Source organism: Pristiophorus japonicus, chromosome 2 (assembly GCF_044704955.1).
Source record: "Pristiophorus japonicus isolate sPriJap1 chromosome 2, sPriJap1.hap1, whole genome shotgun sequence".
Classification (NCBI taxonomy): Eukaryota; Metazoa; Chordata; class Chondrichthyes; family Pristiophoridae; genus Pristiophorus; species Pristiophorus japonicus.
The window spans coordinates 273,232,881-273,247,966 of NC_091978.1; the positions used below are offsets into that span (position 1 = coordinate 273,232,881).

Genomic DNA, 15,086 nt, shown 5'->3' on the forward strand with positions numbered 1-15,086 from the left:
TTTTTAAGTCTTCTGCAAGTAGGCACAGAAAGCCTGTTGCACAGCATAAGGGGACTGGACGAAAGGTTTTTTATTGGGAATTAAGTTCTAACACACAACAATTAATAGGTACCATCGATTGTACATTGTCCTGTTAGGCTGTGTATCCTGCAAGACAATAGTTTACAATCAGCAAATGCAAATTTTGGAACAATCACTGTAGATTGCCTTTTATGTTTTCATTTAAATCATGAGAACGGAAGCATTTATATTTTTGGATGTCCCGAACATGTGTCACCAGATGGTATGTTTAGTGTTGTAAATACTGAGGAAATTGACCTAGATATTTTGTAAAATATATGCCATCAAGGATCGTGACTGTCTTACTATCTACAGTAACATAACCACATCACAGAATGATCTCGAGTCAGTCATTGACTCTGTTTGAACAAACTTGGTGAGAAAAAAGGAAAATTAACTGTGCTACAGGGACAACATTGTGCTTACACAATCTTGCATTTTCTTACCACTTTTGCATGGCGACAGATTGACTTCACTTATTCAAACAACATTATTAAATGCAAACCATCCAGCAGTTACTTTATAGAATGCTTGTTGCCGACGTGGTGAGACCCGAAATGAATACCTTATAGGCTAACAATCAGAAAGTAAAAGAACCACCGCCCACATGATCCCAGGTTCGTATACTCACAACAGTGCGCTCCTAGGCTCCGTGGGGAGTACGCTGCGCAGAACTCTGCAGCGTTTTAAAGGAAGTTCTCGCAGGGGGGAAAATTGCACGAAGTAGGTGCAGATTTACTTGTGATGTCGGCAGTGTACTCTTTAGCTTCGTTGACCACAAATTCAGGCTCTGTCTCATTTTCATAGCACAGAAGCTGCTGAGGCAGAAAGATCCCAGGAAAGGATGGCTCAAAAAGTTAGCATGCAGAGGAGTTAGTCTGTTTAAATCAAGCAAGGTGACCCAGTGAGGTAGCGCAGTGTGTTTATCTTTAGATCGTAGCACAGAGATAAATTGTATCAATTGAACAAGGTGAATTTGATTATAAATATGGCTCTATGTGTTCATCTTACTATGTAACAAAGCAGCTTAACAATTCAAATCTCATCTACTGTTGACTTAGTCCACCTTCAGAGAGATTGAAGATATACACGTGCAGAAAACATGGTCTGGATCACAAGAAGACGTTATTGTTAAGTCACTGGGTTATGCTATCACGCAAATAGATATAGGGCAGTCTGAATAACTGCCATAAAAGTTGCAAAGACCACTGAAGGGAATGACGGACACCACAGACCCCAAGGGGGCATTTATGGCAGACCCAAATTTGTAACAGTCCAACACCACACAGGCAAGGTTATCAACATTTTGACTCTTTAACCTTGTTTTTAAAAAAAAGACAGCAAAAAAAATATATATTTAGAATACCTTTCATCATACTTGTACAATAACTATTTTACCTGTGAAAAGTGCTTCCCACAGATGTTACATTCAAATGGTTTCTCTCCTGTTAAACACAATGAAGTACATATATTAGGAAGATAGACAAAACAATTCACAATGGACATCGGTCATCTTTCCTTTGTATATGTGTACTGGTTACCGACAACATTTGGCAAAGAATCTAGAATCTATAAACCGGTCTCAATCAGGAATCACTGACAAAGATAATGTAAAGTACCAAGTTGTCAGTTATTTAATGACAACAGCTGCTGCCATCTGGCCTCCCTTCAAATAAAAAGTGGCCGTAGAATAAATTAGATTCCTTTTCACACCTTTCTGTGTGCAACAACTTGTATTTACATAGCGCCTTTAACGTAGTAAAACGTCCCAAGGCGTGTTATCAAACAAAATTTGGCACTGAGCTACATAAGGAGATATTCGGGTAGATGACCAAAAACTTGGTGAAAGAGGTAGGTTTGAAGGAGTGTCTTAAATGAGGAGAGAGGTAGAGAGCTGAAGGCATGGCTGCCAATGGTGGAGCGATTAAAACCAGGGATGTGCAAGAGGCCAGAATTGGAGGAGCAGTGATATCTTGGGGGGTGGGGAGGGGCTTGTGGGGTTCAAGGAGATTAGAGATAAGGAGGGGTGAGGCCAAGGAGGGATTTGAAAATGAGGATGAGAATTTTAAAATCAAGGCATTGTTTAACCAGGAGCTAATGTAGATCACCGAGCATAGGGGTGATGGGTGAACATACTTGGTGCGAATTAGGACATGGGCAGCAGAGTTTTGGATGATCTCAAGTTTTCGGAGGTCAGAGCTTGTGAAGCCGACCAAGAGTGCAATGGAATAGTCAAGTCTAGAGGTTACAAAGGCATGGATGAGGAATTTCAGCAGCAGAGGAGCTGGGGCAGGGGCAGGGGCAGATACAGGCGATATTACGGAGGTGTAAATAGGCAGTCTTGGTGATGGTGCGGATATGTGGTTGGATCTAGGGGCCAAATATAAAACCAAGGTTGTGAACAGTCTGGTTTAGCCTCAGAAAGATGCTTAAGGAGAGGGATTAAGTCAGTAGCTAGGGAACAGAATTTGTGGCAGGGACCGAAAACAATAGCTTCGGTCTACCCAATACTCTGTTGGAGGCAAAGTTGTAGTAGTGCTGATGCAAGGAAACAGAAAGCCCAGAGTTCAGAATAAGAGATGCACTCCTAAGAGGAGGAAGGGTGGTGGGAGTAGGTTTGGCTGGGAGTGGGGACGCTGGTATAGAGAATCGGGTCACGGTAGGATCATGAGGGACTGAGTCTGCAAGGGAGTGGGGGTGGGGGGTGGGGGGGGGGGTAGTTACAGTTTGCTTCCCTGATTATATTACATCAGCCTCACAGTATAATTGTGCTCTTTGTGCATGTGTTGCAATGACAACATCGACACATAGTAGCACCTGGGAATTGTAATTTTTGGCTGCAACTATTGGGCTTCAGCTGAGATGTAAAGTATCAGAATAAAGGTGCACTCAAGCGATCAGGAATAATAAGGCGACCTGACAGGTTGCATCAGGCTGTGCATGTAAGCATCCATGGGGTAGAAGATGGGATAAATAAATGTAATGATTACATTTTCTAACTTGTTACATTTGTGTTTAATCATATTATAAATACAATGACAACACTTCAAAAATACTTCATGGCTGTGAATGGCTTTGGGACATCAGTGTGGCAGGTGATATATGAATGCAAGTTATTTCTTTCATATTATTAATGTTATGCTTAGAGTAATAGAGAAACTGTTACAGCAGCTGTATATCAGAATTCTTTGCTGGAATGTGAGTGGGGGAAATTTGAAAGGCTTCGTCCCATGTGGTTGATGAAAAATGAAAGTAGAAAATAACCAATTGGAAAGAGACAAACGCTTATCCACTGATGAAGAAAATTCACCAATGGCCCAATGTAGATGGCAGATTTGGTGTACTGAACTAACACAAGAAATATAATAAACATATGTGTTATAGAATTTATTGGTAATCAATTGCAAATTATTCATCTATAAATTGCAACAACAATCTCACAACTGGTAATCTTCCAATGTGAATGCCACCTGACATCAATGACAGATAAAGCATAGCACCAACAGACTCTGCCACCATAAAAAGGCTCCAAAATGGAATAAAGTGATCCTACACATTATATTTATACAAGCAAGATGCCCTGGAGTGATTCAAGGCAGTAAACGCCATGTTATGTTTTAGATAGCAAGTTCCAACCACCTGAGCTTCTTCCCTTGTAATTTCAGACATCATCTGGCTTCTTTGATTAGATTATGATTCCCAATTACCCATCCCTCTAGATACAAATGCTAGAACTAAATATCAGTTCTACTCTGGATTACGAGAAAATAACATACCTTCAAAAAAAAGGAAACCATTCTATTTTTTGTGAGCAGCATGAAAAGCAGCCTATAGAGCCTCAGTGAGATGGCGAGAACAAACTTCTATTGCACATATAGTTTACAAATGATTTTTAATCTTAACGTTGATGAAATAATCCTCAATCATATCACAATTCTGAGTTGAATTATAGTAAATGTCAACCTAAAAATATATTTCCAAAAGTGATTTTGTTCTTGTTTAATCACTGTTGTGTTTATGAAACATAGGTCAACTTCATAAGATGGACCCAAAACAAGGGCTATTGGGCCATTCAAGCTCATCCTTCCAGGATACTACTCCTATTGTCTTTCCTTTTTAGTGATATTGCTGACATTGCAGCATTCCCCCAGTACCCGACTGATGTGGCAAGCTAGATTATGAGCTCAAGTTCTGGTGTAAGTTTGAACTCACCACTTCCTGATCCAGAGTGATACCAACTGAGGCAAGCTGACATAAAAGTGGTATTTAAACCCAAGACTTCTCACAGCTTATGAATCACATTCCTAAAGTGAGAATCACACATCTAGAGCAAGGAACTAGCTGTTGGACAATGAGCCAACTTAATTACCCACTTCCACATCTTCATAGGAATACAGTATATTTTGAGGTAATGTGTTTGTCTCAAAGTCTGTTTTCTATTTAATTACATTAAATTTGAGGTCTAGAAATGCAGGTTGTTTGCGCCTCCCGTTGGCGCTAACAGGGCACAAACAACTTTTCGCCCGGGCGTGGCGCCACTAACAACTCCTGCTAAATTTGACGCGAGTTTAGCAGTGGCAGTAACTCGTAGTACCCCACTCCACTGCATCGGCGATGACAACGTCATCACCGAGTACAGTGCCCCAGACCCTAAATTGGGTATCGCCCCCGAAGCTGCACCAGGTGAGGACAACGACAGCTTCAGGGGAGGTGAACCAGGCGGCTGGCCACTCACGGGGCGCAACTTAAAGGGGAGATGTGATGCATTTAGAAAAAAAATGCCACTTTTTCCTGCGCCCTGTTGGCACTTTGAACGCAGGGTTCGTGCCATGATTGCCTGAGTGCTGGGCTGTTGGTACAGTACCCCTGTTCCCCAGGTAGGACCTTTCCTTAATGCAAAGTTTTCAGCTTGGGCCCTTCCCTTTAATTAAGAGAAGAACCCTTCCTACACAGCAGCGCTACACAGCCCAGTGCGTAGCACTGCGCCCCACTCCCAACGCATCCGCCTTGCTACCACCCCAAAAAGGAAGTGGAGTGCGTTATTTTGTGCCCCACTTCCTTTCGGGGGCAGTAACCCTTGCGAGAGGTGAGACTTCTGCGCCTGGCGCAAAGTCTTGTGCCCCACGAGTGTTACCGGGGCGGTGGAAAATTTTTCTCCCCAAGATTCCCACTGAGTTACAGATCCCCACTTCAAAAACTTGATTAATCTCTTGTGGTTAACAGGAAATTAAGATTAGCCTGCTCACCATCCGCCTGGGCCCAAAACATTGCCTTTTGGGATGACTTGCAATGACTTTGATAAAGCACAACACCAGGGCTTTCTCCAATTGTCGCCTGCTGGTGCAACTCACTGTTGTAGAAGCAGACAGAAACTGATCAATATGGATTGAAAATTGACCAGAGCAAAACAACACAAGAGAAATTGTTCAGTAGCTGGTCCCTGTTCCTGGTTTACTGCCAATATACAACCTTACTACTAAGTCAAGGGTTATGGGGAGCGGGCAGGGAAGTGGAGTTGAGACCAAGTTCAGATCAGCCACGATCTTATTGAATGGCGGAGCAAGCTCGAGGAGCCATAGGCCTACTCCTGCTCCTATTTCTTATGTTCTTATGTTCTAACACTCCTCAAGACATATGGCAGCCACTCACTAAAGGCAAGTCACAAGGACTTGACCAGATTTTGCGAAAACTATATCCTCACAATTCCCTTATCGCGTAAGTAAACATAATAAATATTAATGCAAGCTATCCGAGGTGTCCACAAGCCATGCAAGACTATAATCAAATTGTACCACATATAACGCTCATCAACAATGTGTTATAAAGTGCGTAGCATGGGTTGCCAATTCATGACTTCTGGGTTTCATGTCGCCAAAATGCAGCTCCTTTCCTCAGTTTTCAAATTCCCTGTAGTGAAGTATTCCCGACCTCATTAACTGAACCAGCATGACCCATCAATGTCTGTTGTTGATCGGGCAGCCACAGTATTTACATGAAGGGATCGTGAACAAGTGGCATAGAGAAAGGAATGGCAGGAAGTGGGAAACAGTATACAACGAGGAGCATTGAGCAGGGAGCAACAGGGTGCATTGGGGAGCAAGCAAACAGGTGAGTCAGACATAAACAGTACAGCATAATTTTGTTCTGAGTGTTGCAGAGGAAAGTTGTACTTCCATAACATGCAATTTAAGTAATTCACTTCATGGGAAGTTCTTTGAGACTTTTTTTGACAAAAGGTTCGATATATAAATACAAGTCTTTCATCCCATGGACATTCTGATTAACTCAATTTAAATAATTGTCAAAGTGCAGAACTGAACCTAGGGGAACATGGAAGGGGAGAATAGAAAAATAATTTTTGTGCAATAAGAAGGGAAGACCCGGACCCAGGCAGTGCTATGCAAGTGTTTTAAATGAAAACCTTTTTTTGAAAGCATCAATTTTCGTACCAGCATGGCCTTCTCCAATGGTAGGCTATTCTGACGATGTGAATTATGGAAAACATCCCAGAGAGGCTCCATTGTAAACAGCAGGGACAAGAGTTTAAAAGAAGCCTGAGGGCTGCTCTGGAGTTGCCCGACTCAAAAACTACGCTACAGCCTAGGATTATCATCTTGATTGGAGTGTCAACTGTGGGCAAGCAGTTTTCACACAGTCAATAACAGCATTCGAACATAATTTTCCTAACCTCTGCAGAGCAGACAGTAGTCAATCTTTGTCGGATGTAATTTATTTTTCTGGTTCTTCAGCTTTGAATGATTGACTACCTCTCCTCTCATGTTACATCAGAAACATTCTTCCTGCATCTAACCTGTCCCATCAGAATTTTATATGTTTCTATGAGATCCCCTTTCATTCTTCTAAACTCCAGTGAATACAGGCCCAGTCGCTCCAGTCTCTCCTCATATATCAGTCCTGCCATCCCGGAATCAGTCTGGTGAACCTTCGCTGCACTCCCTCAATAGCAAGAACGTCCTTCCTCAGATTAGGAGACCAAAACTGAACATAATATTCCAGGTGAAGCCTCACCAAGGCTGCAGCAACACCTCCCTGCTCCGATACTCAAATCCCCTGGCTATGAAGGCCAACATACCATTTGCCTTCTTCACCGCCTGCTGTACCTGCATGCCAACTTTCAATGACTGATGTACCATGACACCCAGGTCTCGTTGCACCTCCCCTTTTCCTAATCAGATAATATTCTGCCTTGATGTTTTTGCCACCAAAGTGGATAACCTCACAATTATCCACATTATATTGCATCTGCCATGCATTTGCCCACTCACCTAACCTGTCCAAGTTACCCTGCAGCCTCTTAGCATCCTCCTCACAGCTCACACCACCACCCAGCTTAGTGTCATCTGCAAACTTGGAGATATTACTCTTAATTCCTTCATCTAAATCATTGATATATATTGTAAATAGCTGGGGTCCCAGCACTGAGCCCTGCGGCACCCCACTAGTCACTGCCTGCCAATCTGAAAAGGACCCGTTTATCCCGACTCTCTGCTTCCTGTCTGCCAACCAGTTCTCTATCCACGTCAATACATTACCCCCAATACCATGTGCTTTAATTTTGCACACCAATCTCTTGTGTGGGACCTTGTCAAAAGCCTTTTGAAAGTCCGAATACACCACATTCACTGGTTCTCCCTTGTCCACTCTACTAGTTAAATCCTAAAAAAATTCTAGAAGATTTGTCAAGCATGATTTCCCTTTCATAAATCCATGCTGATTTGGACCGATCCTGTCACAGCTTTCCAAATGCGCTGCTATTTCATCTTTAATAATTGATTCCAACATTTTCCCCACTACTGACGTCAGGCTAACTGGTCTATAATTCCCCGTTTTCTCTCTCCCTCCTTTTTTAAAAAGTGGTGTTACATTAGCTACCCTCCAGTCCATAGGAACTGATTCAGAGTCGATAGACTGTTGGAAAATGATCACCAATGCATCCACTATTTCTAGGACCACTTCCTTAAGTACTCTGGGATGCAGACTATCAGGCCCTGGGGATTTATCGGTCTTCAATTCCATCAATTTCCCTAACACAAGTTCCTGACTAATAAGGATTTCCTTCAGTTCCTCCTTCTCGCTAAACCCTCGGTCCCCTAGTATTTCCGGAAAGTTATTTGTGTCTTCCTTCGTGAAGGCAGAACCAAAGTATTTGTTCAATTGGTCTGCCATTTCTTTGTTCCCCATTATAAAATTCACCTGATTCTGACTGTAAGGGATCTATGTTTGTCTTCACTAATCTTTTTCTCTTCACATACCTATAGAGGCTTTTGCAGTCAGTTTTTATGTTCCCAGCAAGCTTCCTCTCATACTCTATTTCCCCCCTCCTAATTAAACCCTTTGTCCTCCTCTGCTGAATTCTAAATTTCTTCCAGTCCTCAGGTTTGCTGCTTTTTCTGGCCAATTTATATGCCTCTTCCTTGGATTTAACATTATCTGTAATTTCCCTTGTTTGCACAGTCTAAGGATAAGGGGTAAGCTATTTAGGACCGAGATGAGGAGAAACTTCTTCACTCAGAGAGTTGTTAACCTGTGGAATTTTCTTCCACAGAGAGTTGTTGATGCCAGTTCGTTAGATATATTCAAGAGGGAGTTGGATATGGCCCTTACAGCTAAAGGGATATGGAGAGAAAGCAAGAAAGGGGTACTGAGGTGAATGATCAGCCATGATCTTATTGAATGGTGGTGCTGGCTCGAAGGGCCGAATGGCCTACTCCTGCACCTATTTTCTATGTTTCTATGTATACAACACAAAGCCTACCATGATGCACTGTAATTATATATTTTCAAAACGTAAATAAAATTTAAAATCGTGTGTTTCAAACACTTACTATACCTGTATGAGAACGTCTGTGTAGCTCTAGATTGCTTGGGTGCTTAAAGGTTTTCCCACACAGTTCACAACAATATTGCTTCTGTGACTGACAAAGTTGGGACTGAGCATTAGAGTTATTTAAAGACTGGTCAAGAACGTCCTCTGAATCTCCAGTAGCTACACAGTCAACTTGTACCAGATCACTCCCTCTCAAAGGCGGGTCAACTAGTTTAATTTGTTCTTGATCTTTTTCCCCAGTACCATTGCCTTGACTCAGATTCTCTTTGGGCATCTTGTTTAAACTGAGTTCATTGATTTTCTCTGCTTCGGTTGCTTCATTCACTTTAGGTAGCACAGAAGGTGAGTCAAGCAGCTTCTGAGATCTCATGTAATCATACTTCTTCAGAGGGATTGTCTTTTTCACATGAGGCAATTGCCTAATGGGTTGAGGTTCGATGTTCGCTGTACCCTGACCAAAGGACCACCTTTGTTCTGTATGCATAGCCATGCCTGACGAGGAGGGCTCCTGACTAGCAGTATTGCATTCGGAATGCTCAAGGGAAGATAAATCCTTAGTGGTTACCGTTGCACTTAAACCAGCATCGAGATCTGCTCTTCTTTGTTCCCCTTGATTATTATTGAAAAAAGGGGACTGATTTTGTTTGAACATTTCTTTACCATAACAGTTGTACAATTTAGAAGGCTGTTGAGAATTCTGCCTCAGTGGATAATCTGAAGAATTCCTGTCTGGAAGTCCAGGTGTTTGATTCTGCAAAGTGGCTGATATTTCCGCTTGGGAAATATCTGGGAGCGGTCTATATAAAAGGCCCAGCTCCTGTGCTTTATGAATATGACTCTGTATCCCAAATGAGCAGTCACGGTTTATCTCAGCGCTATTGCTATTCTCTAGCAGGTCCTCTGTGTCGGTTGTCAGGGCCCCATGCAGTGAAATGGCGCCAGTGGCTGACAAGTTGCCGGTACCACCTATGACATTTGCTGAATCCTTTAGGAAAGTATAACACAGACTGAGCACATTTGGTACTTGCAAGCACTGAGCAATGTCCAACACTGCCTGGACATTTTCATGGCTAAGATCAAGGCGTGAAGTATACATAAAATCCAGAATTTGGCCAATGCCACCAACATTTGTAATGTCCAAATGGAAGACGTCACGACTCTGACCTGAAGAATTCTGAAATAAGGTCCTGAAATGTAGGATATAGTACAAAATTATTTCAAGCATCATTGGCAGCATTTTACAACTTAAACACCTTTATTAAAAAACAATGAAGCCCTAAAGACATTTACTTGAAAAGAATTAGATCTTAAATTGTCACAGCATTCGCTATAATAGTGAAAATATGAAATTTGGTGCTTTTAGTTCACTCCATACTGTGCTGCACAGCAATTTAAAAATGCACTAAAGGCGCCCAAGGAAAAGTGTTCAGGAAGAAATAAGGTCCTTCAGCTAATAACTCCAGCTGGCTGAAAAACAACATCACAAGCAACAGACTCTTGCCTATATGTCTTGAGAAGATTTGCCACTGGTGTTACTGGCTGATGAATCACTATCATCGAAGATCCTTATTAATTTTGAATTTAAAGAGCACAAAATGATACCTGCAAAATATAACTAACAATTTCTAGATTATTCAGACACAGAAAATCTGTCAAAGAGTCAATATGAAAAATTTATGGTGCATAACTTGCAACAAAACAATCCCCACCAAATAGAAAAACTCGTACATGTCTAAAGTAACTTTAGAGATAGCTGTAAATTAAGTCAAAGGTAGGTGGATTCTGACACATTGTAATGCGAATTATAATGAAACAGAAGTAGAACATTTTGAAACATACCATGTGCATTAAAATAATGTATTTTTTTTACACAATCTATTTAAACAAATCTCCCATTGTGTTGCTCATGGTCAGCTGGAAAAGTGTGATTGGGAAATGCGTGATGGAGAATTTTTCATAGGGAGCAAGTATGATTCTTAGAGGAAGTGTTTACTACATGCAAGACTTTTAATTTATTATATACACGTGAACACTTCCATTTGTCTGTTGTGTGCACTAAGCAAAGGCGGGCTGATATAAAAATAAAACAGATGGCTTTTATAACGAGTATAATTCGAGTACAGAGTTTTAAAATAAATATTATGAACAGTTCATACCCACCTAAAATACTGGCTGAATGCAGCCAGCACATTCTTATGGGCCTTAAAGCAGACACCCTTTACAACCAGCATGCAGTCACATAGAAAGCCTTGGATTCGCTGTTCATGAAGCTGCTGTAAAAGATGGCAGCTGTGGTTTCCCAGGGATTCAGCTGCCATTCTTTAGCTACCCTAGGACAGAAAAAAAAACTCCTACTTAACATGAGACTCATTAAAAGATACAGAACCAACCAATTGGAGGGAATATGGTTTTATTTGTATAGCGGGATGAATCAAACTCAGCTCAGGCAGAAAGCCATTCACCGCTTACAATTACCAAGAACTTTTGCAATTTTTTTCACAAGTTACAAACCAAATGGTCAGCTAATATTAGTTAAAAACTTAATTTTGTATGCACAGCTCACAAGATAGACCGACCTGCATGTCTACACAGTTTTGCAATGTTACAATTAATATTTAGGAGTTTGTTTATGTTATGCTTTCATCTGTGCAGTGGGTAGGAAACAGTGGTTGAGACAAATGTGAGTTGTTGTAGTAAAAGGTGCAAGTTTAAAGATATAATTTTCTCCCAGAAGTGGAATGGTTTTATCTTTTAAAAAGGCCCATTGAGACTGCCAAGATTGTAAGTGTACTTAATCATGCACTATTACTAAATGGAGGCGAAGAGGATGAAAAGGGGGAAACGGGTGGGTAAACATGAAGAAAATACTGTCAGCACCAATATTTCTAAAATAAAATTTAGCCCAGTATGGGCTGATGCAAGTTAATCATTTTCTTGTCAAAGATAAATTATGTTTTGCTGAACCTTACTTTCATTGTTTCCATCTTAGTAGGCTTGCCTTAAAACTAAATTAACCACAAATCTATTTAAAAAAAGAGGGAGAAATCACTTTAGATTCAATGATTTATTGCGTAGTTTAGAGTACAAAACCTTCCAAAACTGTACAGTAAAACTGGCCATACATAGTGGGCATGGAGCAATATCCTTTCCCCCCATTCCAGAGTATCCTTCACATTTCTGAAAAAATAATAGTATGTGGTTTGAGGATTATCAGTTGGAAAGTCTTTTTGACCTTTCAAAGTAGGCAGAGTTGTTTCATCATGTCTCATTTCATGTGAATTTGGAATGCTAAATATACACTACAAAGAGAATCTGTTGCAAAAGTACAAAAGCATTGAACAGCTTCTGCTAGCTAGGTAAAGAAAAACGGTAAAGAAAAACAGAACTTACCTTGCAATTTCCCTTTAGCCACTCTGAGTCACTTTTTGTGACAATTTTACATTTCCAAATCAGCAATTCACAATCTCTGCAGTTCCTTCACATTCTTGTGACATTGATGCTAATACACATAGGTCAGCAAACAGGAAAGTAGGCACCACACAACAAGCACAATAGCATTTGGAACACCAAAGACGTTGAAGTCTGCAACTAGTCCATATGTTATTGTTACAATGTGGAAAGATTTGACTTAACACCACTGTAATTTGTTCTATGGTTCAGAATTAATACTTTCCCCTGCTGTCTAATTTTATTGAAAATTAAACAAATAAATGTTCCCCATTTTATACTTTTCACTATAAATAGCAAAGACAAAGTTTTACCCGAACATTTCTGAAAGCTCTGGCAGTATTGGAGGGAAACTAAACTTTTAGAAGTCAGCTGCCTGCAAAACAAGATGATAAACAGCAGTGAGGTGCCTCAGGGAGGGAAAGGTGCAAAAAGCAGCACTCCATTAGGAGGGACTCGACAGGAGATGGTCAAAAGCATAACTAAAGTTATTGGTTGAAAGGAGAATTATGAAGGTGGGGAGAAATGTCACAAGGTAGAAGGGTTAAGGGGGAAGAAGAGAGTTCCAGAGTGTGAGGGCATGTTGAAAGTCTGACATCAATAGTAGAACAGAGGGAGGGGTAGAATACATAGCAGACCAGAGTTGAAGAATGAGCAGAGGGTATGAGCACAGATTCAGGGCTGGAGGAAGGATTTGTAGATGAGGTTTTGAAGTCAACATGCTGAGGGACAGGGAGCCAATAGAGGTTGATAAGGACTTGGGTGATAGACAAGTGGGACTTTATGGAGGATGGGATGCAGGCAGTAAAGTTCTGGATGTGTTGGAGTTTATGGAGGGTGGAGCTCAGGAAGCTGATGAGGAAAGTGTTGAAAAAGCCAAGATAGTAAAGATGTGAATTAAGATTTTCAGTGAGAGTGGGTATAAAGTAGGGATGAAGATGAGTAATATTTATGAGGTGGAAGTAGGCATCAATGCTGCTGCATTAGACATGGGGTTTGTATCTCAGCTCAAGATCAAGTGGAACGCTGAGGTTGCGGATAAAGGAGGCAGAGAAAATGTATTCAGAATTTGTTTCAACACTATCTGCTGGAAAATGTTAATCTCAAGCTCTGACATTTGTTAACATAATTCTATACTCATCATTATTAAGAAAGTACCCTCCAAATTATTCATCACTTAAATATTAGTGCTAGACGTTTATTAACATATGGCTCTACTATACGTTTTACAATTGAACATTATAAAGAGAGAGTTTTGTTCATGTTATACATTATTTTATTACGGTAGTGCTAGAATTAAACTAAATGTAATGGAAATATCATTCAATATAATTGTAAATGTATATTCCATGCACCTCTATTTGATTGAGAACATTATTAGAGGAAAAGCAGCAATGCTCCTGATTGACGACATTAAATGATATATATGGAGTACTGTAGGGAATGCCACATTCATGAAGGCTCCAAAATTAAAAATTACAACAAAAAAAATCACAAATTATTTTCAAAATATTAAGTATGTGAAATAAGATAAACTGGATGATATAGTTTAGTTCCATTCATGTGATATCAATTCTTGAAATCCATCCCAGATGGGTAAGGCTAAAAGCTTCTCCCTACTGCCAAGATGCTGAGTAAAATGAACTTTAGTAATCTCATTGGTTCCCACTGAGTTTACAACGAAAGCAGGTTTGGGAAATTGAAATGTCATATTGGTGCAGGTGCGGCCCGTAGAGGTGGTTACTCTAGCTGCCTGCCTCACTTCCGCGGCTTTGTCTGCACCCGGATGGCCCCGGAGAAGGAGCCTGCGATGTCTGCCAGTATGCTTGAAGCCTTCCATAACTGGTGGGCACCACAAGGACTGGAGTGTGTCATCATCATCAGCATCATAGGCCGTCCCTTGAAACGAGGATGACTTGCTTCCACGCCAAAAAGGATGAGTTCACAGGTGTTCAATGAATGACCTAATATTTCAGATCCCGAACTACATTTTGAAGGGTAGAAGATGCCTGTGCATGAATTTTTTTTAACGTGTGGTGACCGTTGCACACCAACCACCACATGGGCTTGATAGAGTGAGGTCTTGGTCCAGTGACAAGGGTTATCCAAGACGACTGGAGACCAGCTCTGCTGCACAAGTATCGCTGTGTGGGCTGGACCGTGCTGCCCCTGGTCCCGAACTCACGCCTCTCCTGGGCCCTGATCACCTCCCTCAACAGTCACTCGCCGCTCCTGCTGTATCTGCCCACGCTCCAATCACTGACCTGGACCTTGATGATGTCACTCTTCGCTGCCGTCGCAACTCGCGCTGCTCCCTGTAGTATGCCTCCACGCTGCTCCCAGGCACCGCATGTCCGCTCCTTTTATGGCCCCGAACTACCGCTGGTGTTCTCAGCAGGTCGGGGCCTCTACGTTGGAGTGTGTAGTGGATACAGGGAATATTATTATTTAATTTGATAAGTTCCCCTCGTCTTTTTTATGATTTGGGTTTAATTAGTTGTTCCCCTCTAAAAAGAGGCACTTTAGTTAGGATTATTTTGGGTTGATGACACAGGGGCAACCCAGTGACTCATGGGTTAACAGAAAAGGCATACTGGTGCAGCAGGGTATGTGCTTTTGAAGTAGGCAGTTAAGGCACACTGTTGAGTCAGATTAGAGTTTTACTTAGCAATGGACTCATCCAGCCTGAGAATGCTGGATTTCCACACCAAAACTGACATTCCTTACCCTA

General features: G+C 41.3%; 1 protein-coding gene across 2 annotated transcripts in view; it reads right to left on the reverse strand.

The window, feature by feature from the left end:
- The window catches only part of zbtb49 (zinc finger and BTB domain containing 49), a 40,367-nt gene that overhangs the window by 17,053 nt on the left and 8,228 nt on the right, over window positions 1–15,086 (reverse strand). The window contains exons 3-5 of one of the 2 annotated variants that reach the window (XM_070871393.1): window positions 11,069–11,238; window positions 8,912–10,095; window positions 1,459–1,505 (exon numbers count right to left, since the gene is read on the reverse strand). In XM_070871393.1, the coding sequence (XP_070727494.1) occupies window positions 1,459–1,505; window positions 8,912–10,095; window positions 11,069–11,226 (1,389 nt within the window). In that variant the 5' untranslated portion in view covers window positions 11,227–11,238. The remainder of the gene's footprint in view (window positions 1–1,458; window positions 1,506–8,911; window positions 10,096–11,068; window positions 11,239–15,086) is intronic. The other variant, XM_070871394.1, reaches the window with a different exon arrangement.